A 22,355-nucleotide genomic window follows, 5' to 3' on the forward strand; every position below is an offset into this window, starting at 1 on the left:
TGTCAAACATTCATCATCGCACAAAAGTTTTCCAGATGTGGGAATCGAATCCACAGCCTGTTGAGAAAGCATGGTCGCTGCCCGTTGCGCCAATCGGCCATCAAATACGAGTGACTACTTAGTTTCAAAATTTATTATAAATTATTACTAAAGCGAAGTCTGCTTATTATCATAATCCACTCAGGCTCTATGTGTCAATTCTAATAACCTAGATATCATTCAATCATAACATCATCGATTGAATATTTAAATTGAAATACTAGCACTAAAATCGTGTTGGTGAATAAAATTATACAACCCTCAAGAGAACACTATACTTTTATGTGTCCAGGCTCATAACTCATATTGTATAAATTTGATAATGTATAACAACAATTTCATTAAAATTCTTATCCAACTGAACAAGATGATGAAATTTGAATAATCTGATATTGTTCTAAATAATGTTAAAAGAAAAAGCGTAATATATAACATTAAGTTTTATTGACAACAATGGATTTAAATACTGACCTCTCGACTAATAACAATAATTGTAATGACAATCACGAATCATTAACACTTTCCTTAACATTAATTAAATTACATAAAATATAAAAATAAGTATTTACATGAACAAGTTATATAAAATCAAACCTATAATATGTTAACTCAGACTGTATGATTTATAAAAACCCAACTTTCCTTTGGAATAGTGCACATGTCCGTTTATTTTTTTTGAGGCTTATTGATTTTTGGAGCCCTTTTGTGATGCCCAAATGTAATACCACCAGCAGCCGTGTGATAAATTTGATTTGGTAAGAAACCACGTTCGTAATGCCTTGGAATCACAGGTGTTTGTGATAAAAATCGACCACTTGACAACGCTTCGTATGCGGCTAAAGGATCCTTAGTATATCCTCGCTTCAAATACTCTATTTGAACACTAGATGGAATATATGAATCCAATAATGAAGTTGGTCGCCTTTTAAATGTGTTGTACGATTCACTTGGTCTCGGACTATAAGCACTTGATATAAAGTTACCTCCTGAAGCATAAACAGGTTTCGCTATAGGACGATACTCTGGCAAGGCCTTGGGAATGTGGGATAAATGCGGCGGTGGAGCCTTTATAAGAAGTGAGCTCGGATGAGGCAATTCAAGTGGAGTTCGATATTCTTCTCTTAAAGGAGCCCGAGAGTTGTAGTATCGTGGATAATCTGGACCTGATGGTTTAGAAGGAATTTCGGTATGACTAGAATACTGGTTATTAAAGTTATAATTATTTTCTTGTACTTCATCGACTGAATTAGTTTCTGTGTACTGTGGACTTTGGTAATACCCCTTCGGTGGTGGTGCTGATATAGCGGTGGAATATTGGACAACGGGAACCTGATAGGTGAAAACTGGTGTTGCGGTAGGTTGCACTGACGCAATTGATGGTTGACCATGGCTAACGTAAATCAGAGGTGAAGTGTAGGGCTGTGTGTAAGGCTTGCCAGTAGGAGTTACATATGTCGGTACTTCAATGTAATTAGTTTGCTGTTGTTGTTGTTCTTGCTGTTGATTTTGTTGTGGATCTTGATAAACTTGCGTTCTTGCTGCAGCAGGTGCTGTTATCTGAACTTCATTTTGCTGGTGTGCCACTTGCTCAGTCGGCTCATTATAATATTGCGGTATTAAATATATTTGCATTGGAACATTTGATAGATAGCCCAACATTGCTTGCTGCTGTGGAGGTCCATATTGTGGTTTAGGTGCAAGTATAGAAGACCTTTCTGGTTGTTCAGTAACATCATATTGTTGAATGTACCTCGATTGCTGTGGCTGTTGAGTTGGACCCTCAAAGTAATGAAGTAAACCATTTTTAAGAAAATCCAGAGGTGCGGAGCCTGGAGCTGTCCCAGCACTTGGTCCACGACCGTCGGATTTCTCAAAATGCTTTTGCTTTTCGTTCCTTAAATTATCTTCTTCAATGTCTTGTAGCTCGATTTTTTTCTCGGCTGCCACTACTACCACTGCCAGCAGAAGACCGAACGTAACCTGGAAATGTAAGAAACATGCCTGTATTAATTAACAACTTCCTTAAAGGTGGACATCCGTTAATGGTCACTGCACTTTGTCGCTAAAGACGGTGCAAGGAGGTGTGCCAACTGCCATACGAGTTCTTATAGTAAACAGGTGAATGGCAAAAAATATACTTAAGGCTATTATGAAACCGGTTACTATAACCGGGCAGGCACTTGTAAAAGGGAGCGCGCCAGCTTTTACTCTCAATTTATGTGGTTATCTAATTGCATTCAACTTTCTGGTGGATATTTCTTGTGGTTTCCTTAATTAACATCAATATATTATAATTGACAATGTCTATGGTACAATGTTATACTTCAAAAGCAGAAAGCCTGTAACTGGGAATCGTCGCATTACCTTTTTTTTAAATACGCTGTACAAATATTTGTTTGTATTGCATTAAAAATAAAATAAAACAGTAACGTTGAACAGCCATAGCACACATATATAATATATACAAAGATATATATGTATGTATAGGAATCATAGGTATCTTTGTATTCCTAATATTTAATTATAGCAAGCCGAGAATATTTCTACATTACAATCAAATGTTGGTGTAAGTATTTGACTCTGTTTAGTCTCTACCCCAAACCAATCAAGCACAAAAAAGTCTATTAAAAAAGTTAAACTTGATAGATCTCGTACAGACAAATCTAAAAAACTACCGCCAGGGTTATTTTTGCCGCCAAACAGCATTGCTTTGTTCCGGTCTAAAGAGCGTGCTTGCTAGACTAATTACAGGCAAATGAGGCTTAACACAGAGTGGTACTTTCTAGCAGGTGCACCTAGTATACCTTGCGAAGTATTTATTGCACTGTTCATGGGCGATAGTTTTTCACATACAGCTGGGCCATCAATCAATCAATCAAAAATACTTTATTGCATCATCTTGGTCCATCAATTATTGCTAATGAAAAAAACTTATAACTTGTTTGGACTTATTTGGATCTATTACCCAAACCATACAAGCTGCTAAAAATATTCTACTATCAAAATCTTAAGTCTCATCTCACGGAATACAATGAAATTTAAACATGCAAATTCTACGATGTAACGTCTCAGATTAATATAATGTGAAATAAATAAAAGAGTCCATTCGTTACGAAATGGCCTTTTGTTTCCGAAATTTCACATCGCATGCGATCGTATTGAAGTGAATAGTTATTCTGTGAGTATACCTACACTTGTGAGTGTTATGACAGTGTTTAGATATAAATTACAATGAAACCTCATATTTTTATTCGAGACATAACCCAGATATGAAAAAACTAAGTGTGCATAATGTTTATTATTATGCAATGGATAGAAACCGAGTCGTTTCGCAATTTGCGCTATAAAAGATATTTTTTATAATAAATAAAAAACCAAGCAGCCTCAGAGGTAAATTTTTTTTCCAAAAATGAAGAGTCCATATACCTATCTAACGCTCTAATTAACCCAATAAATTAACATAACAAAAGAACCTGAGTTCCGTTTTCTACTCTAAAGTTCGAAGCCGTAATGATTAACTTATATCACTAATAAATGTTATATAGCTAAAGATTATTAACGTTGATATGTACGAACGAATTTCATACCATAAATTCAATTGGAAAATCAAAAGACTACTTATATTTATTACTTACTACTTATATAGCCCTAAAATTACTAATTTTCCTAAGGCCTTAATTATTACTAGATAATATTTAGATTTTAGATTATTACAAAATATCGACAAATCCCAAAATATTATCGTGGTATGTACCCGTTGAACTATATTTAAGAAATGTTGATTAACAACGAAAATCTTAATTTTAAATCTTTAATATTTAAGTATCTACGTACGAAATATTTCATGATATTAATTGAATCAGAAAATGATAAAGTTAAAATTAGGCATGTATTTACTATTTATTTTCATAGCATATTCATCGAACTACTTCTTATGTTAATTAAATGTTGTTCAAGAAAGTCATTCTTCATGCATCCCTGTGAGCCAAATACACGCGATGGCAGTTCACTACCGTATCATAGAATCGAAACGATATCAAAAATTATTTTTCTTATACAAAAGTCAAAGGTGTGAGATAGATTTAAAAAAAAATCGTTGGCTACTACATTACTTTGGACCTAGTGTAATTTATTTGCAGACTGTCTAAAGATCCGCACCGCATTTTTCGGTACTAAAAATTTAGATGACTTCTGGTAGTTGATTGTATCGTACGCGTCTTGGTCATATGCGTTTCAATGAATAATCGTAGGTGTTGATGACGAGTGTCAATTCTTAGTGCTGCATAATGATAGCGTTCCGAGGGTTCTGGTTTATGTATTTAGTACCTATAGGTAAAAACTCCCTAGAACGTAGGTATTCTACCTCTCGTTAACATATCTTGTAATACGGTATTGTAGACAGAGTAGTCTGAAAAAGATGTTACAGGCTATTTCATCATTTTTTTCGTTCTACTACAAGTTAGCCCTTGACTGCAATCTCACCTGGTGCTAAGCGATTATGCAAGACGGTAGCGGGCTAATCTGTTAGGGAGTATGGTTGTCATACCCCTAATCGGTTTCTACGCGAGATCGCACCGGAACACTTAATCGCTTAGCGGCGCGTCTTTGTTGGTAGGTTGGTAAGTGTAGGGAGTTTGTCAAAATTCGATTAACATTCAGCTCAATTTTATAATCTGTAAAAAGATGGAAATTTGTAAGATGCAATTTTTTATTTCTTAAATCTTTATACAACACACCAAACAGATCGTCCAAAATGTACTCGCACGTTTCGCTCCGACACCAAAGCATCCTCAGCAAGGCTAGCAAAGGCAGGAGACAAAAAATATCCCCTGATTATATCTTCTAACAAGGGATATAATTAACGTGTCCACCTGCTAAAGCACGAGCATGGAATAGGAGAAGTTTACTCCCTTTTATACACCACCTTTCTACACATATAATATTTGGATATTATTTTCACAGTGCTCTGAGTGTTGATAAAGCTGTGGTAGAACATAAACTTTTATCCTTTCCTCGGGAATATAATTATCTGTGGCCCATGCTAGCCATACTGGAGTTGTTGACTTTACAGTGTTCATGTGGACACTAGTGATGGTCGTGGATTCAGTATTTTCATAAGAAACTCATTCACCACTTTCGAACCTTTTGGTAATCTACGATAAACTAAATCTGAGATTAACACACACCGAGACTTATTAACCTGTCCATCCGTCAAATTATAACAAGGTCGAGAGGTTGCCAAATTACCAATTTGTTACGTTCTTGAAGAAAATAGACTTTCATTATATTTTTTTAGACGACGGAAAAAAAAAATTCTTACTTGCACGCGTATTATAAAATCAGGGATGGAATAGTTTACTCATTTTCGAAAAATATTCATCTTAGTCTATGATAATTCATAGATTACGATTCATTTTGTAATATATTATATAGTATGAAAAATGGGCTCCTGAATAGTGTCTTTTAATAGACAGATTTACATGTTCAGAGATACTACATACATAGTTTGACTATATTTATACATACACGTTTAAAAAGAGGTAGATAACTTAGCTAATTTAGATTAGGTCAAATTGATTATCCTCTATAAAGCTGGATGTTTTGATAATCCCATGTTTCGATATTCGAACAATAAAATTAATCTGACATCGATATTTTTTTAACCTTTCTACTGGGTCCGGGAGACAGTAGTTATATAGATAAAAATATTGTTGTGAAACAGTCTGAACGTACTACTCACAACAATTGAAATTGATATAATCAGAACATAACATTAGTAAGCGACAATAAAGGTGCGTAGGCGCATTCATACACTGTAGACGATTATTAACAGTCATAAAAATAGCCAAAATGTAGAGATGTTTGTTAATTTATTACGTAAGCTTAAACTGTTTAAATATTTTAATAACTCAACCTAATACCTATCTACATTTGGTGCCATTTTTAACTAATCTTTATCGACGTGATTCATAGAAACTTAGATTACGTTTGTTCCTGCTTAAAAAATCATCTATAAATTCCTTTAACAATTTGCTCTTTTGAAAACTTTGGGCCGGGGATCCAATTCGGTCCCCCCGAGAATGTAAGTTACTAAAAATCTACTAAGAGCAAAATGACCTTGCTTCATAAAATCGGAGGAACTTCGTTGATATGCCGTCTATTGTATAATAAATTATTGGAAATGTTTATGAAATGAGATTTCTTAAGCGAATTATGTTAATTATTTGGCCAAATATGTTCGTGTGGTTCGCCAATAAGTTCAACAATAAAATAAATAAGTAGTTAAGTTAGTTAAATAAATAAGCGTTCCAACAACATAATAAGCTACTACGGGCGTCTTCGTTCGCTTTTGTTTTTAAAGAATCCGGACTACAAAGTATCCGAAGTCTATTGCCAGGATACAAGCTGTCGCTTTGCAAATATTTTTCACCTTGGCTAATAACAGTGGGTGCGTTTCTGCTTTTAAGTTGTTGTCACTTATTAGGCAAGTAAAGCTTTTTTTGTGTCGTTTTGAAGTGATACTTCTTAGAAGGATTCGATATTTTCCTTGTATAAATTGAGAGTGAAATTTAAACTTCGTCACGTTTAGGCACATTGAGTTACATGAGGGAAAAGGAATATCTATATTAATAGACAGTGAAAGAAAGCTATGCATTGTATCCTTATTTTACCTATTATTATAAAACGATAGTCTTTATCACAGGAAAACAAGCGGTTCCTACGCGATTTGTAAGAAAACCGTAATACACGCCGACGAAGAACTTTGGCAACAGCTAGTATCTAAAATTTGAAAAAAATTAAAATACGTTTACGCGAATTTTTTTTCGTCATTGAAGTATAACGTCTCTTTGCTGAACTCATACCTCTTCTCTTGTAGGAGAGTATTATAAGCGGGTTTAAACGATTATTATCACAAGCTAGTGATGATAGCCGAGATCGACGGCTTGTGGTCCTGAACGACAATTTTCTAACTCCTTGTTGGTTCTTATTTTTCTGCAGAAACCCAAAATGTATATTTTTAGCCTGACCCGCAAATCCAACCCTGAGGTCCTCTTGTACCAAAATTAAACACGTGGACCATTAGACCAATAGATCAGTTAGACTTGGCAAATTTGTTTAGATTTGCAATAATTAAGTGCCTAAGCTCCTAATCTAGCTTTGCTAACATAATAATATTATATAAATAATATTAATATTAATATTATTATTATTATTATAATATTAACATATTATGTTAATTAGTAGTTGTGGCCTGCGATATCATCCACATGGAATTTCTATTTTCTCTCTGGATTAAAATATAGCGCAGGCCATTATTATTCGTTGACCCTTGTTTCGTAGAAAGTAAAAACCAATAACTTATTAATTGTCCCATGGAACTAAGAACTACCAGGAGCCCAGATATGACAGGAGATGAGATTTACCATTGAACTAACTCCAAGTATTGCAGAAGGTATCTCCTACTAACTAGTGCTGCAGAATTCTAAATTCAAAATAGCTTTTCCGAGATACAATGTACTATGTCCCTATCCCAGAAACTATATATTTGCCAAAGCATAACAGTTCAGTTAAAAAGGAAACAAATAGCCGAGACAATCTCTTAGATATAATATTAAAGTACAGATTAACCCGAATACCTCTTGCTTCGTATAAGGACATAAATTACGTAAATCTACTGGTTTTTGTGGTTCGACCTCGAACAAAATTTGCTTTTGGGTAGTTGTTTAATGGTCAGACAACCACAAAACTGGTAACTTCTCAAAATGTAGGTTACTTATAAATATAATTGCTGAGAAAAGCTCTCATTCTCAAACCTATAAAAGTTCACGTATTTAAATTTTAACTTTTTAAACGAATACACAATGATTCAGTTAATATATCTTGCTTCGAAGTTATTTATGTAGTTTATGTTGATTTAAAAGCTTACCTTCGATAAGAACATAATGTCAGTAGATAAAGCACTTCACGTAAGCTCAGCACTGAGTTCGTCACACTTCAAACACTGTAGACGCAGGTTCAGTCACCGCATATTGACTTGAACTAGGTACGTTGTTTACATCCGCCAACTGGCCAAGCGAAACCGATGAAACCCTATAATTTAAACAAACACATCATTAGAAACATTTTCTATTACCGTCTAATTGGTTTAATTGTCATTACCTACTGTGGCTTTAAATATTGGAAAAAAACAAAAAACTTGATAAGCTGAATAAATTAAGGCCTTTGCCCAACGGGAATGTAATTTAATAAAACTGAACCCATTTTTTTTTTTATCTTAATAAAGAGTTTAAAATAAAGTGTCATCAAAGACTATGCTAAATAGATTAAGGCAATTGCCATGGGGATAAAAAAAGCAATTTACTTTTTTTCTGAATGAAAGGCGCAGGTTCGCGCGTTCGGCCGGTTACCCGCGTGATACAAAAGTGGACGCGCGTATCACTTGTTCGGTTGTTAAATACACTACTCTACATATCTACTTAAGAAAGGCGTAAACAGTTGTATATCTAAGATTCCACAACTACGAAGAACAACAATGTATCAATATGTTTTTATCAAAAAGGAAGCGTCTTAAGTCATTAATTATGACATACATATCTGGGAACTGCACCTATGTAGATTTGTCGCATAGGCTGGTTACAGTATTTCCATATTTAAGAGTTCCCGAATAATTTATAAATTAATAGTTCCATCATCTAAACAGGCAAGGCATAGCTTAGAGTTCCATTTTTTTTATAAACTGGACTTGGAGCATCGTATTCATACTTTTGTTGGCTTTGCTCTAACAATTTCAGGTTCTCAATTTATCCGTATAAATATTAATATACTTATTATTATTTATACGCGCTTTATATTTATTATTTTGCGTTGTACTTATGCAATTTAGTGAAGCTTTGAGGTGGTCAAATTTTAATTTTGTTGCTATTGGACACGGGAGTAGAACTTTTACCAAGAGACTCATAAAACTTCTAGTACTCATCTACAACAACAATCATCACTCTCAACTCATAGAACCAAAAAATTTTTCACTAAAATAGCTTGCATCTTAAAGACGACCAGAGACGAATACCTTCCTTAAATAGGGAACTATTGCTACGGGATTTGAAGGTAAACGCAAGTTATATGCCAAATGTTACAGAACGAGCAAGAAGTAACTTCTTCTAACCCCAAATATTTATTCTAATGCCCGGAACTTCATCCACGTTTTTCTCGTTTTCTTGAAAATCCTGAGAGGCCTTCGTTCTTGCGCGTCTTCGTTCTTTCTTTTCTCTTTTTACAGTACATAAACAGTTTATAGCAACATTATATCCAGTTCTTTGGGGTCCATAGAGATGTCATGCATGGCAGAAGCAAGAAATAATTGGTCTCTTAGCCCCAGTATTTTGCTGGTTTCTTTTGCTTCACAGAAACAGTGTTAGACCTAACAACGTTCAAAAATAACAGTGCTCGTCATCTAGTCAATTCAATTGAATGCATTGATATACTCTGAACATTTTTCTTTCTTACATTCAAAGATTGAAAAATAAGAGATTGTACTTAAAAGATTACATATGTGTTTTCGTGCGCGTGTGTGAATGTGGGTGAAAAAGTAATTTTTTTATTCGTGATATTAAGTAAATGGATATTCGAGAGATCAATACAGCACATGTAGTAGGCGTGACCTGGGGGTATCTGGGCTGTTACGCGTTCCGAGCAACCCAGGAGACACAAATTTGAAAACCTTGATAGCAGTTTCATTTTAGTACCTCTCGGTGTTAAGCCTTGGGGTCGTGGGGCTCGAGCTCTTTTTAACAAAGTGACAAAAAGGGTTAAATAGTCTACATGTTATGTACAAGTACATCTTAGAGATGGCAAAATAATTAGTTTGACCATTGAAACGGGTAGCATCATAAGCTCTATGATGTTACGATGTGTTTGTTGTTACCTCGCTAGGGTGATTTCGAAAATGTTTTTGAATTTATTTATTATTTTGATATATAAAGTACATCTGTAGGTGAGAGATTCTCTATATTTATCCATTGATAAACATCCTATATTTTATAATATACACTAGACGCAACTAGATAGATTCAGTTTCGATGAAAGTGAATATCCCAGGTAATCTTGTTTCCAAATAGGCGCTCCTTAAACCATAAAGTAAATTGCAAAATAGCTTAATACTGAAAGACCTTTGACAGCGACACCTAAGCTACAGGAGGTATTAAATTGATTAAATTTACGTCAACGGGTCCAATTCATTATGAAATCTACTATTTGCGATGGTTTGGATGGCGAAACATACCTTCGCTTTATTTAATCCTTATCTGTATTACACGCTATGTTTTCCGCATACCTGTATTAAACTTTGTCATCCATCCATCCGCCATTGGATGGAACCAGGTGTTACATTGCGGAAGTCCATGACATATTTTTGCTATGATCCAAAAACTAAACAAATCTGAGGTTATTGCAACATATCTGTAATAGATAAATTAATTTAAAAATATGTACCTACCTGTTTTCAAATGCTTACGAAATTGAAGGTGGAGGGAGGGTTTCGTTACCCACCCTGAAAAAGCAACGTTGATCAAAGCCGGTTGCTAGATAAATAACAAACTTTTCAAGACCAAAATTTCTGTATACATACTTCCTTTTTGGTATTATTGTTAATATAGTTTACTTATAAGATAGCCATTTTCCTGGAGCAGGCGGAAAAGTAAAGATATTTTATTATTATTATTATTTTTATTGAAGTTGCAATATAAATTTGTATCTTGTAATTAAGTATGCAGATGAAAGTGGAACCGATTTCTTCCAAACAAACATTTTTGTGTATCTTTAATTAGGCAGATCCGACCAATCAGATTAATCTAGAAATATTGACATTTAGCTATCTGACAGGCTGACCTTTTAACTCTGTTTCACAGTCTGACATCTTAGTTACGATATCTAGATTACACTTATACAATTTGATAATATAAAGACAATGGGATTATTATCAAGTTACAATTTAAAAATAGCCATCTCATGGCGACTGGCGATTGGCCGCTAACAGTATAACATCATTATAAAATGTCTGCCATCAGACTGAACATGAATAAAATATGTATTTTCTTGTTTTTCGTGAATGTAGTGCAAGATAAGACCTTGATTAAGTTTTGACATATTGACATATTATAAATACCTTCCTAAAATCCGAATAATCCGGATTTTAGTCCCTTACTTCAATCTCTTTGCGATTTAACTATCACTATGATAAAGAAACACGTGAGAAAGTTAAAGCTATTATTATGCTCTCAAACAATCTGGCTGCTGAAATCCGTAGAAGTAATTCCCTTCCTATATTTATGAGTAGTCTGAAGGACTACTAACTCTCTTTGAGTGATGGCATCTGCAGTTCTTGTTTAACTATTGTTTGTATATTATGTGTTAAAATCTACTTGTGAATATATTTATATATCTTATGAATATTATATATTGTTTTAATATATATGCATATATTAAAACAGTCTTGGCACTATCCCGTTCTGTTGCTGTAAGTCCTGTCAACAAATATTAGTTGCCTGTAAAAGATTGCTTGCAGCAATTAGGCCGCCTGTGCAATAAAGTGTTTCTTTTTCTTTTTTTTGTCGTTATCGTATTTATTCGTCGTTATTATAAATGAATTTAAATTGAGTTTAACAATATATGACTTGAATTACTTCTATTATATTGTCCATTTGCAATAATTATGCTGAATAAATTCTATCAATTGGATAAACTTTTACCAGATTCAAAGGAAAGTCTGTTTTTACAGGTTAGTCTACTTACTGTATGTATACAAGTTATAAAATATATATCCCTAAATTACTGGACTGAGTTTTTCAACTATGGCATCAAGTAGAATCGCATCACATTCCGCCATCATTAAGTATTTAAGAATGAAGTATTATAATAAATTCGTGCAATGCACTTTTAATACATCGAACGGCACGTCGCTGATTTGCATCAGATTTAGCTTTGCTTAGTATAAGAGTATCTAAACTAGGACAAAGTGGTACTCAAAAGACGTACAATTCAAGTGTTTGCAATGAAAGTTACAATATCAAAGTTCTCGCAATTTCGTTCTACATATTTGACATTTACCTATATCGAAATGTTAGTGGTGCAAAGCCATTTTAAATAAACATACGAGTATCTAAAGTACCAATAATTTTCGGTTACAATTTTGAAACATTATGGGTCATTATGAATCAATACCATAACTACAACTCAATGTTTTCTAACATATCTTATAATGTAAACATTTTTTAAATAACTTTTTAGTGTAAACTATGTTTTAAAAAACACAGTGTGATATAAAAAATAAAAAAAAGAGATTTTCTTTATTTAAGTGCGTTTAATTTTTTTTCTTAACAATTTAAAATAATCTTAAAAAAGTAACCAAATTATTGTGTAAATTATAAAACATACCGTAATAAACCGTAAAAATCGACTTTACATTGTTGATCTATTTTACCTATAGCTTGTCTGACTATAGATTATGAAGTCCTGGAACCATTGAATATTGAAAATATTTTAAAAATGTTGTTTTGGAGGGCACTCTATAACCGATACTAAACCTAAAACTGTGTTGTTTTTTATTCGTGTTTGTCTGCCTGTCTATCTGTATCTGAGCCGTGCTGAAACTACTGAATGAATTTGAATGAAACTTTCCACGATTTGACGTCATACTACGAGATATATGATAAACATAAAGGTTTATCTTATATCTCGTAGTAACCTTTATCCCAAAATTCAGCTCAATTCCTCTGGAAGAGGGGGTGAAAGTGTTAGCCGAGTTCAAAAATAAGTTTCAACAGTTGATGCAAACATGAATCCCATTCACCCTCTTGATTTTGAAATCGTTTAGTAATTGGACAGTTTTGTTTTGCTTAGGATCGGCCGGATCGGTTATTTCCACCTAAGGTCGTTTCTGTGAAAGAAATTTTCTTGGTTAACAATTTGTAAACAAATCAACTAATAATGCGATTTCAATTCTTACTTCAAAGGTAACTATTTTGGTAGTAAAAGAACCTGAGACTGGTGAATAACAAATTATCTTTCAAATTTCCAAAGACGGGCACCCATCCATTTGCTGATTTGGGTCAACGTTTTTTTACCCAGCGCTATCGACTAATATATAGTGCTGCTGTTAATACACACATTATTAATGTCAGTCATTTGTTATATCTTTTCATTTAAATGATATTTTATATATTAAATGTTTTTTAAATAAGGCAAAACGGAGGTAGGTGGACATTTGCGATTGGCAATGTTTACGTGATTGAAGGTTTCAAATAGTGGGTAAAATTAAAATTAATGCTCCTAGAGCAAGAACAGTATTTCCATATTTTAGAGTTCCCGAATTATTCGCCCGGACCTCAGCAGTATGTTTAAATTTGTTGAAATACTATCTGTACTTAATATCATAGGTTTTTATATTTGGCACTTCCAGTGCGATTGAAATAACTTAACGCATGGTATCTGATTTATTGAGATTAGGTGTAGAATATGCAGCAGTACGCTGCGTCCCGTAATTTACTTAAAGTAAAGTCAAGTCAGTCTGTTTGTAGTGACTCTACCACCGGTTTGGAAGGCAGATTCTACCGAGAAGATGCCGGCACGAAACTCAGCAGTTGCTCTTTTCCAACATCAAGAATTTACATTTTACATTTTGACATTGATTTTTCTATCTTGTGAGAGATGAAATTATGATTCAATATGGAGTTATAAAAGGAATAAATAAAAAATAAAAATCGGCAATTCATTAACAGTTCCTTTGGTTAGGCTGGAGATATTTGTGCCCGCCTTCTCATTCGCTCGCTTATCTGTATGTTTTCAAACACTATATATTATATTTCTTAGTTTCATCATGGTTTTTTTTTTAAATTGATAGATTTTGCGAATTTTTAACTAAGCAGTGTAATTTCCTAATCCCGTTTGGAAATTCGCTTTATGATTAACACTATTTTAAATAATTTAATAATCTTTCGTTTTATATTACCATAACTTAAGGTTTTTTTACTATCGAAATCGCAAAGCTGATTTCGCCGCCTAGTGCCAAAATTTGACCCCGTACGATTTGCATTCTGTTGCAAGCTAGCCCGAAGTTATTGACAAACCCCTTGTCTTGGAGAGCACGTTGGTCTGTTGGCTGTTGGTACCGGTAATTACTTATTATACTAACGTGTGATAATAATCGTTAAAGACCACCAAACTGATTGATATTTTTTTTAAATTTAAACTCTTTATTTGTACACCACTACACAGTTAGGAAAATAAAGGACGAATACAGAGAAACACAAAAACAGGAGTAGAATACAAAAGGCGGCCTGATCGCTTAAAAGCGATAAGGCCGCCGATATTGATATTGATAGTAGCGTGGTGGGCTATAAATTGAAGAAACGTTAAGAGTAGACTGTCTTACAGTGTACAACCTTCTCTCCTATGAGATTGGCCCTGTGGCCAGCCATGGGACGTTAATTATATAATATACTATATTAATATGGTGATAAAAATTATTTACAAAACGCGTTTAATTTGTCATTATCAACATCGGTAGCTTCTTAATACACAAGCTTATATCTTACAGTAGAGAAGGATTTGTCGACATTCCTGAAGCAGCGTTGAGCGCTAAATTTTGATGTCCCGGGTTCGATTCCTGGCAGGGGAGATTTAGGAATTTATTATTTCCGAATTTTCTCTGGTCTGGTATAAGGCTTCGGCCGGCGCAAGTTACCACTCTACCGACGAACACGTGCCGCTAAGCGATTTAGCGTTCCGGCATGATGTCGCGTAGGAACCAATTAGGGGTATGGTTTAAATATAGCTGCCATACACCCTAACAGGTTAGCCCGCTACCATCTTAGACTGCATCATCACTTACCACCAGGTGTTATACCCTTATCACGTGTAAGTGAATCAACCCGGAGCCAATTGCAGGCCGTGAGGATGGGCGATAACCCCGGGCTTGAACTGTAAATTTTTAGACAGAAAACTTTAAACCTGACAATTTTTGGCCCAGGAATCGAATTCAGTACCTCGTGTTCAGTCGTTCGACTTATATTAAAACCTTAAAAATTTAAAGGTTAAGAGGAATTGAAAAGTGAAAGCTTGTATGTTCAAACGTCACCCGTTTGCCCATTGTCGTTCCTAGTGCAGGATATAAAGTAAACTTAACAAAAATATGAAAGATAATATCTATCATCTATGACCTGCGCAGTATCTACACATGGAGCAATTCATATGGACTTTGCGTAAATCCGCATAAGTCTCAGGTTATTATTATAGGCAGCCGTCAGCAGTTAGCTAAGGTGAATTTCTGTACCTTGCCCTCTGTCCAGTTTAACAACACAAATTTGATTCCGAGTACTTTTGTAAAAAATCTTGGCCTCGTCATAGACAATAATCTGTCGTGGTCCCCACAGGTAGCTGAGGTGAGTCGAAAAATCTTTGCTTCGATTGGGTACTTAAATCGTTGGAAAAATTTCCTTCCTATTAAAACTAAAATTTCTCTTGCCCAATCTCTTCTTCTTCCTATACTGGATTATGCAGACTCATGCTATCCTGACCTTACCGAAGAACTTCTTAATAAGCTCGAGCGCCTTCAAAATTTATGCATCCGGTTTGTGTTTGGACTGCGTAAATTTGATCACATATCGGAGTACCGAGCTAGACTAAAATGGTTGCCTATCCGTTTACGCCGTGAAGTTCATCTACTTTCCTTTTTTTATTCTATTCTTAATAGTCATTTATCTCCCTCTTATTTAAGGGATCGTTTTCGCTTTATTTCTGACTCATCTTCTCATTCCAACCTTCGATCCCGCCTTGGTAACCGTCTGGTACTCCCTTTTAGTAAAACGAAGTTCTTCAGTAATTCTTTCACCTTTAAAGCAGTTATGCTCTGGAACAATCTGCCTGCTGAAATCCGTGGAAGTAGTTCCCTTCCGATATTTAAGAGTCGTCTGAAGGACTACTACCTCTCTTTGAGTGATGAAATTTGAAGTAGATTCTTTATATTCTTTTTTTTTTTTTTTTCAACTGTGTTAAAATCTACTTATATATATTATGTTTGTTATATATTTATATATATTATGTATATTTTCTATTTATATATCATGTAGGTATATTTTATATATTACGTATATTTATTTAAATTATATATGTATTTGTATCTTTACATTTTGGTATTTATGTATATCTATCAACACTCTTGGCACTATCCCGTTCTCTTGCTGTAAGTCCTATCTACAAAGGTTGCCTGTAAGAGATTGCTTGCAGCAATAAGGCCGCCTTTGCATGTCTACATTGTGTACTGTATACTCCTTACTGTTTCTTTTCCTGTATGTTATACGTGCAATAAAGTGTTTCTTCTTCTTCTTCTCTTACCCGCGTCTTTCGTAATCTTTTATAATTGTTTTTTTAACAAATTCCGTAGTAACCGCTTGTTTTCTTGGCATAAAAATAAACCTATACACCGCCGTCCTTTAAACCAAATCTGAGCCAAATATCATGTTGGTTGCTTAGTAAGGGCACTATGGAAGGATAAACAAAACAAACATACTCGCCCGTTTTAAAGTATTAAAAATGCACACATCGCCATCTAGCCCACACACGCAAGCTACGCTTACTTTGAAGCGTAGCTTGCGTTATGGCTACTAAGATGACTGTTGAATATTTTTATGAATAATATAAGTACATAAATAATTATCTATAATATACAGATGAACACCAAGACACTGAAAAACATTCATATTCATCACACTAACATTTTCCAGTTGTGGGAATCGAATCCACGGCCTTGGAATCAGAAAGCAGGGTCGCTGCCCACTGCGCCACTCGGCCGTCAAATACAATATTAAGTAACGATTGTAGTTTTAACTGTGACTATTTCTATACAGGGTTGAAATTAGTCATATTATTAAACAAGACATGTGCTGGACTATGGACCTCTACCAAAGGAAGGGTTTTCTCATAAGAAAACTCCCCGCTGCGCTAGGATGGTGATCGCAGAAGATGGTACAATAACACAGAAGACGCTTTGCAGAGGCAATAGTTCGTTAAGTTCTCTGAGCATGGTATAGAATAGAATAAATTTTGTTGTTTTAACTGTGTACATTTTTTTGGTATTGTAAGTGATAATAGTGCCAACAGTTTGCCACTTTCTGGCGTGCAATTTTCTTATATATTTAGAGTTTGTTTTACATATGACTATCATCTTAAAACTTTAGAAATTAATTTAGAAACATTCTTCAAAGCCATATTTTTGGAGACAACTAAGAATATAAAAACATTTCGTAGGTAAAGTAAAGACGACTTTACATCGATTTTCTATGGACACAACTGACTGTCACTAATTATGATTGACTGCGGCAATTCCAGTCCACGCGCGGATGTGTTACGCAACGTTATGTTACCATGCTCCCTTCTTGCGACCGACATTACATTAACTCTCCTTCCGCTATATGGCCCATCGAGATCTATTGCAGAAAATCTATTTGACACAGAATTAAAAAAATACAGAAACCGTGTCATCATCAACAGCCTATTACAGTCCACTGCTGGACTAAAGGCCTCTCCCAGTTATATTCCCTTAGTCACGTAGGGGTGGTGACAACTATATTCTGATCTGCCGTCACCACGCGGCACAAACCGCGTACACGACTAAAATTGAAGCGATCAAAAACCACTCCACCTTAGTAATGTTTCTCGTGAGCTAGCAACATTCTGCGGGTCTGAAGTGAGACTTGTTTTTATTATTTTAGGACACAATGCATGCAATAATGGCTAGATGAGGGTTCTGTGTGTTCTTAATTCCGTGCTATTTCATATTAAAAAATATATATATATGATAAAGGTGGCATAACGTCAGAATAATAAACGGTGTTTCTTCACACTCTAACTTTTGAAAGGTGCTATCAGCTGAAGTGAAACAAAACATTGCGTCACTATTCCAACGATTGTTGAAAGACCTAGCCAGCCGCATCGCCATACATTATTTATTGGCAAAATAAAATTTCACGGTATCTTAGGTACTTACTTCAAGCGAGGTTTTGAGCGCGCAAACAACTTGATCATGGTGTGTCGAGATTTTGTATATGTAGTCGACAAAAATTAAAATTCCTTTAACCTCTGGGGTAATTTAAACCGCGACGCTGCGCAAAACACTTTGTTTATCATATATGTATACTTACAATGAATTAAGGACATAAAGAATTCTCATGCAGCGATTATTGTATGCAGTGCAATGTGTCCAAAAACAGTGAAAACGGCGGAATGTTGCTCATATTTTTTTCCCATTTTCCCATTTTATGGGGAACGCTTATTTAAATAATTACTGTCAACTGCTAAATGGTACGAAGTGACTAACCGTTGTTCGAGAAAATGGTACGAAGTGACTAACCGTTGTTCGAGAAACCATTCTAAAGTGGAGTGGTTTTTATGCTTCAATATTAGTTGTGTACACGGTTTCTGTATGTTCTTAATCCTGTGTAGGTATACATATATGTATACAAATAATGGCATAAATAGATATCGCTTTCTCTCTATTTGTTTTGTAATTTATAGCACTTGAATTAGAGTTAACTTTTTCATTTTCTTCCACCAGAAGTGATTTTCGTCAAGCAATGATGGCTTTTTTCAGAAAAAAAAGCGAATATACTAAATCGGGTATTAATTACCTATTCGGGTAAATACTTTATACAATTCTTTCCCAAGGTTTTTAACATTAGTGTATTTTTTATATAACTTCAAAATTATATAATAGATAAAAATGCTTGGGAACTTTTAATAAACGTACGTTTAATAAAATAAATTAACTTATGGACGGGCAACTGAGAAATAAAAGTCTCTATTATCTATCTCAAACTAGCTGTTGTCTGCGAATTTGCTCGCATTTGTTTCGGTTTTCAATAATCTCAAACTGTATACTTTCCCGTGCTAATGACCATATGCCACCAATATTCAAGGTATCTATTTCAAGAAAAATAACGTTACAACTGTATACAACTGATAACTAAAATAATTCAAAATTGCTTGACCGATATTTTAAAAATGAGTAGGTATCGCTACTAAGCGCAACCAGCAAATAGAATCAAGAACCTCGTTCGTTAATCGAATTAGCTAGCTTTTAGGTACTAAATATTTGTTGTATAGCTATTGTCTTTATAGGCAGCATTTAAATAAGTAGGTCTGATATAAGAGACATATATAGAGTACGTCCAAGAAAGGAAGGACAAAGGAATACGCCTATAATAATAGAAACAATGTCAACAATAACCAAAAATAACTTCCTTAAAATGAGTAAGTCTTTTAATATAAAAAACAAGACAAAAATCTGTGCGAAACATTTAGGACTACGCCGTGAACCAGACACTCCGGTTTACATATCTGAAAACTTAACAGCGAAGGCCTCCCGACTATATTTTCTGGGAAGAGGGCTTACAAATTCGGGTCTATATAAATACTGTTGGACGTCTTATGGCAAAGTGTATGTGAGGAAAGACGACAATTCGCGAGTGATTCTGATTACTAACGAGGCCCAAATTCAAAAACTGCAACAAGAAGACTGACTATGCTTAGTGAATACAGTGTCAATCACTCTTATAAATTTACATTGTTACTACATCTATCTGATTGTATATAATCTTAAAACATGCGAGCTAAATACTTTCATACACACATCACTTACTTTACTCACACATATCTCTCAAAGGTCACATTCCATAACTTACAATTACAAATTACTACCAAAAATCACCCTATATAGTTTGCTATACACACCAAACATACTCAAACAATCTTTACCTAAAAAATCTATGTTACTACTCTGGAATATCATAGTTGTAACACATGAATTGCTGCTAAGAAGGACGTATATTACACTACACGAAAAATACTGTAAGCTAATCTTTAATCATACCGTGGTGACGAACACTTGCTTCACACGCATACAGGGAAAAACATTTCAAAATGGATAATACACTATCAACAGTGAATGAAATAGACAAAACTGAAATAGCTACTTCAATAAATTGCGATATCGAAAACTTAAATGAATATATACATATAAGTAAAAAAGATTTAACTATTATCACCCAAAATATACGAAGTATATATAAAAACATTGATGTCTTACAAGTAACAATATCAAATCTAAGGCATGAAATCGACATATTAATACTAACAGAATGCAGACTTGACGACAGTAAAAACTTACCTCAGTTAAATAACTATATATCATTTGCTACAGCTAATCGTCTCAACCAAAACGATGGGGTAGTAATATTTGTTAAAAGCAATCTTAATCCTAAAATAAAAGAAATTATCTTAGATCAAGCATCATGTGTTCAGATTGATATTTTTAATCATATCATACTAGGTATATATAGGTCACCTTCTAATACTAATACTGATAGATTTACTGAATCACTTAGAATGCACCTTGACATAATCAAAACTTGTAAAAGTATTGTAGTAACTGGAGATATTAATATTAATCTTATCCAGAAACCTAATGAAAGTTCCACAGATCATAAAAATAGACATAATTATCTAAATATGCTATCTACGTTTGGACTTTTACCAGGGCATATATTACCAACTAGAGATAATAGCTGCTTAGACCACTTTATGCTAAAACTGGACAGAAAAAAGATCAATGCTAGTGTAGCTGTCTTTAACACAACCATCACAGACCATCTTATGGTATTTTGTAGTTTAACTAAAATTAAATATGCTAGAGAGACTACTAAGAAGAAAACTTATATTGATTTTGACAAAGCTCTTATAACACTAGCAAATAAAAACCTATCTTCTTTACTGCAATGTGACGACCCGAACAGTTTACTTGAAACTCTAACTACTAAAATCACTGAATCTTTACAAGAAAATACACATACTATGAATTTACCTAAAAAACAAAGAACATTAAAACCATGGATAACTCATGGTATCTTACGCTGTATTCGTCATAGAAATAATTTGCAAAAACAACTAAAACGTAATCCAGATGATAACATACTTAAAATAACATTTAAAAGATATCGCAATTACTGTAACAATTTAATTAAGAAAGTAAAACGTTTACATGATAGGAAATTATTACTTGATAAAAATCCAAAAGTGCTATGGAACAATGTAAGAAATTTAACTAATTCAAAACCCAGTAAAACAACAAATTCCCAATTACTAGACATCGACCCATGTCCTGCAAAGGCAGTTAACTCGGTAAATAACTTCTTTGCTAATGTTGGACCAAACCTTGCTAAAGAAATTGAATCAAACAATCAATTATCACTCCTTCACAAATCAATAGAGATACCTAACGGTAATAATCAATTGTCATCCTTTGTTATCTTAAATACCGATCACGAAGAGGTAACTTCAATTCTCTTGAAGTTAAAATCAGACAGTGCTTCTGGTATTGATAACATCCCTACAAAGTTTTTAAAACGCTCAAAAGACTTAATAGTTCCCATACTCACTTATTTAGCAAATCTTTGTTTTACAAAAGGTGTTTTCCCTTCACTTATGAAGCAATCAATTATTACTCCTGTGTATAAAAATGGGGAAAAAACTCAAATCAATAACTACAGGCCAATTTCAGTATTAACGGGTATGTCTAAAGTAATGGAAAAATTAATTAATAACAGACTAATTCACTACCTAAATAAATTTAACATATTATCTACCTCGCAATATGGCTTTAGACAAGGGAAAAGTACGCAAGATATCATCTTAGATTTAACTTCGCGAATTACTGACCATCTTGACCAGAAAAATAAATGTCTAACTGTCTTTTTGGATCTAAAAAAGGCGTTCGATACAGTTTCTATCCCCATCCTTGTAAAAAAACTACATAACATAGGAATTAGAGGAAACCAGCTTAACCTGATGAAGGACTATCTAAGTAACCGAACTCAGCGCGTAAAAATAGACGACTCTATCAGTTCTGATCTTGAAATGACCTTTGGTGTTCCACAAGGTAGTGTCTTGGGACCTACCTTGTTTTTAATATACATAAATGACTTATGTGATTTTAAAATAAATTCTGGACATATTTACTCTTATGCAGATGACACTGCTATAGTATTTTATGGGAAAACTTGGATAGAAGTTCATAGCGCTGCCGAAACAGGCTTAAGAAAAATATCAAGTTGGCTTAATGCTCACTTTCTCACACTTAACACTAATAAAACAAACTATATATGTTTCGCAATAAATAATAAAAGTCAACCAATTACATCAAATCTAAAAATACATTACTGTGACGACCAGAGCGTAATTTGTACGTGTCCTACCATTGATAAAATAAACTC

General features: G+C 34.0%; 1 protein-coding gene across 1 annotated transcript; it reads right to left on the reverse strand.

Moving 5' to 3' along the window:
* Nucleotides 1-705: 705 nt before the first annotated feature.
* On the reverse strand, nucleotides 706-11,920 carry LOC120631768. The gene is made up of 2 exons (XM_039901447.1): nucleotides 11,867-11,920; nucleotides 706-2,019 (listed from the first exon to the last, which is right to left on the reverse strand). Exons 1-2 carry the CDS (start codon nucleotides 11,918-11,920, stop codon nucleotides 706-708), a joined length of 1,368 nt encoding a protein of 455 aa, XP_039757381.1.
* Between the last annotated feature and the right edge of the window lie 10,435 nt (nucleotides 11,921-22,355).

Source organism: Pararge aegeria, chromosome 18 (genome assembly GCF_905163445.1).
Source record: "Pararge aegeria chromosome 18, ilParAegt1.1, whole genome shotgun sequence".
Classification (NCBI taxonomy): domain Eukaryota; kingdom Metazoa; phylum Arthropoda; class Insecta; order Lepidoptera; family Nymphalidae; genus Pararge; species Pararge aegeria.

Bases quoted from the DNA above. Each gene is read 5' to 3' on its own strand.
- LOC120631768 (XM_039901447.1), bottom strand. From the start codon at position 11,920: ATGGCGGAATGTGATGCGATTCTACTTGATGCCATAGTTGAAAAACTC. The intron at 2,020-11,866 runs GTAATTTAGGGA...TTACATTTCCAG, and splicing joins TAGTTGAAAAACTCAGTCCA to GTTACGTTCGGTCTTCTGCT.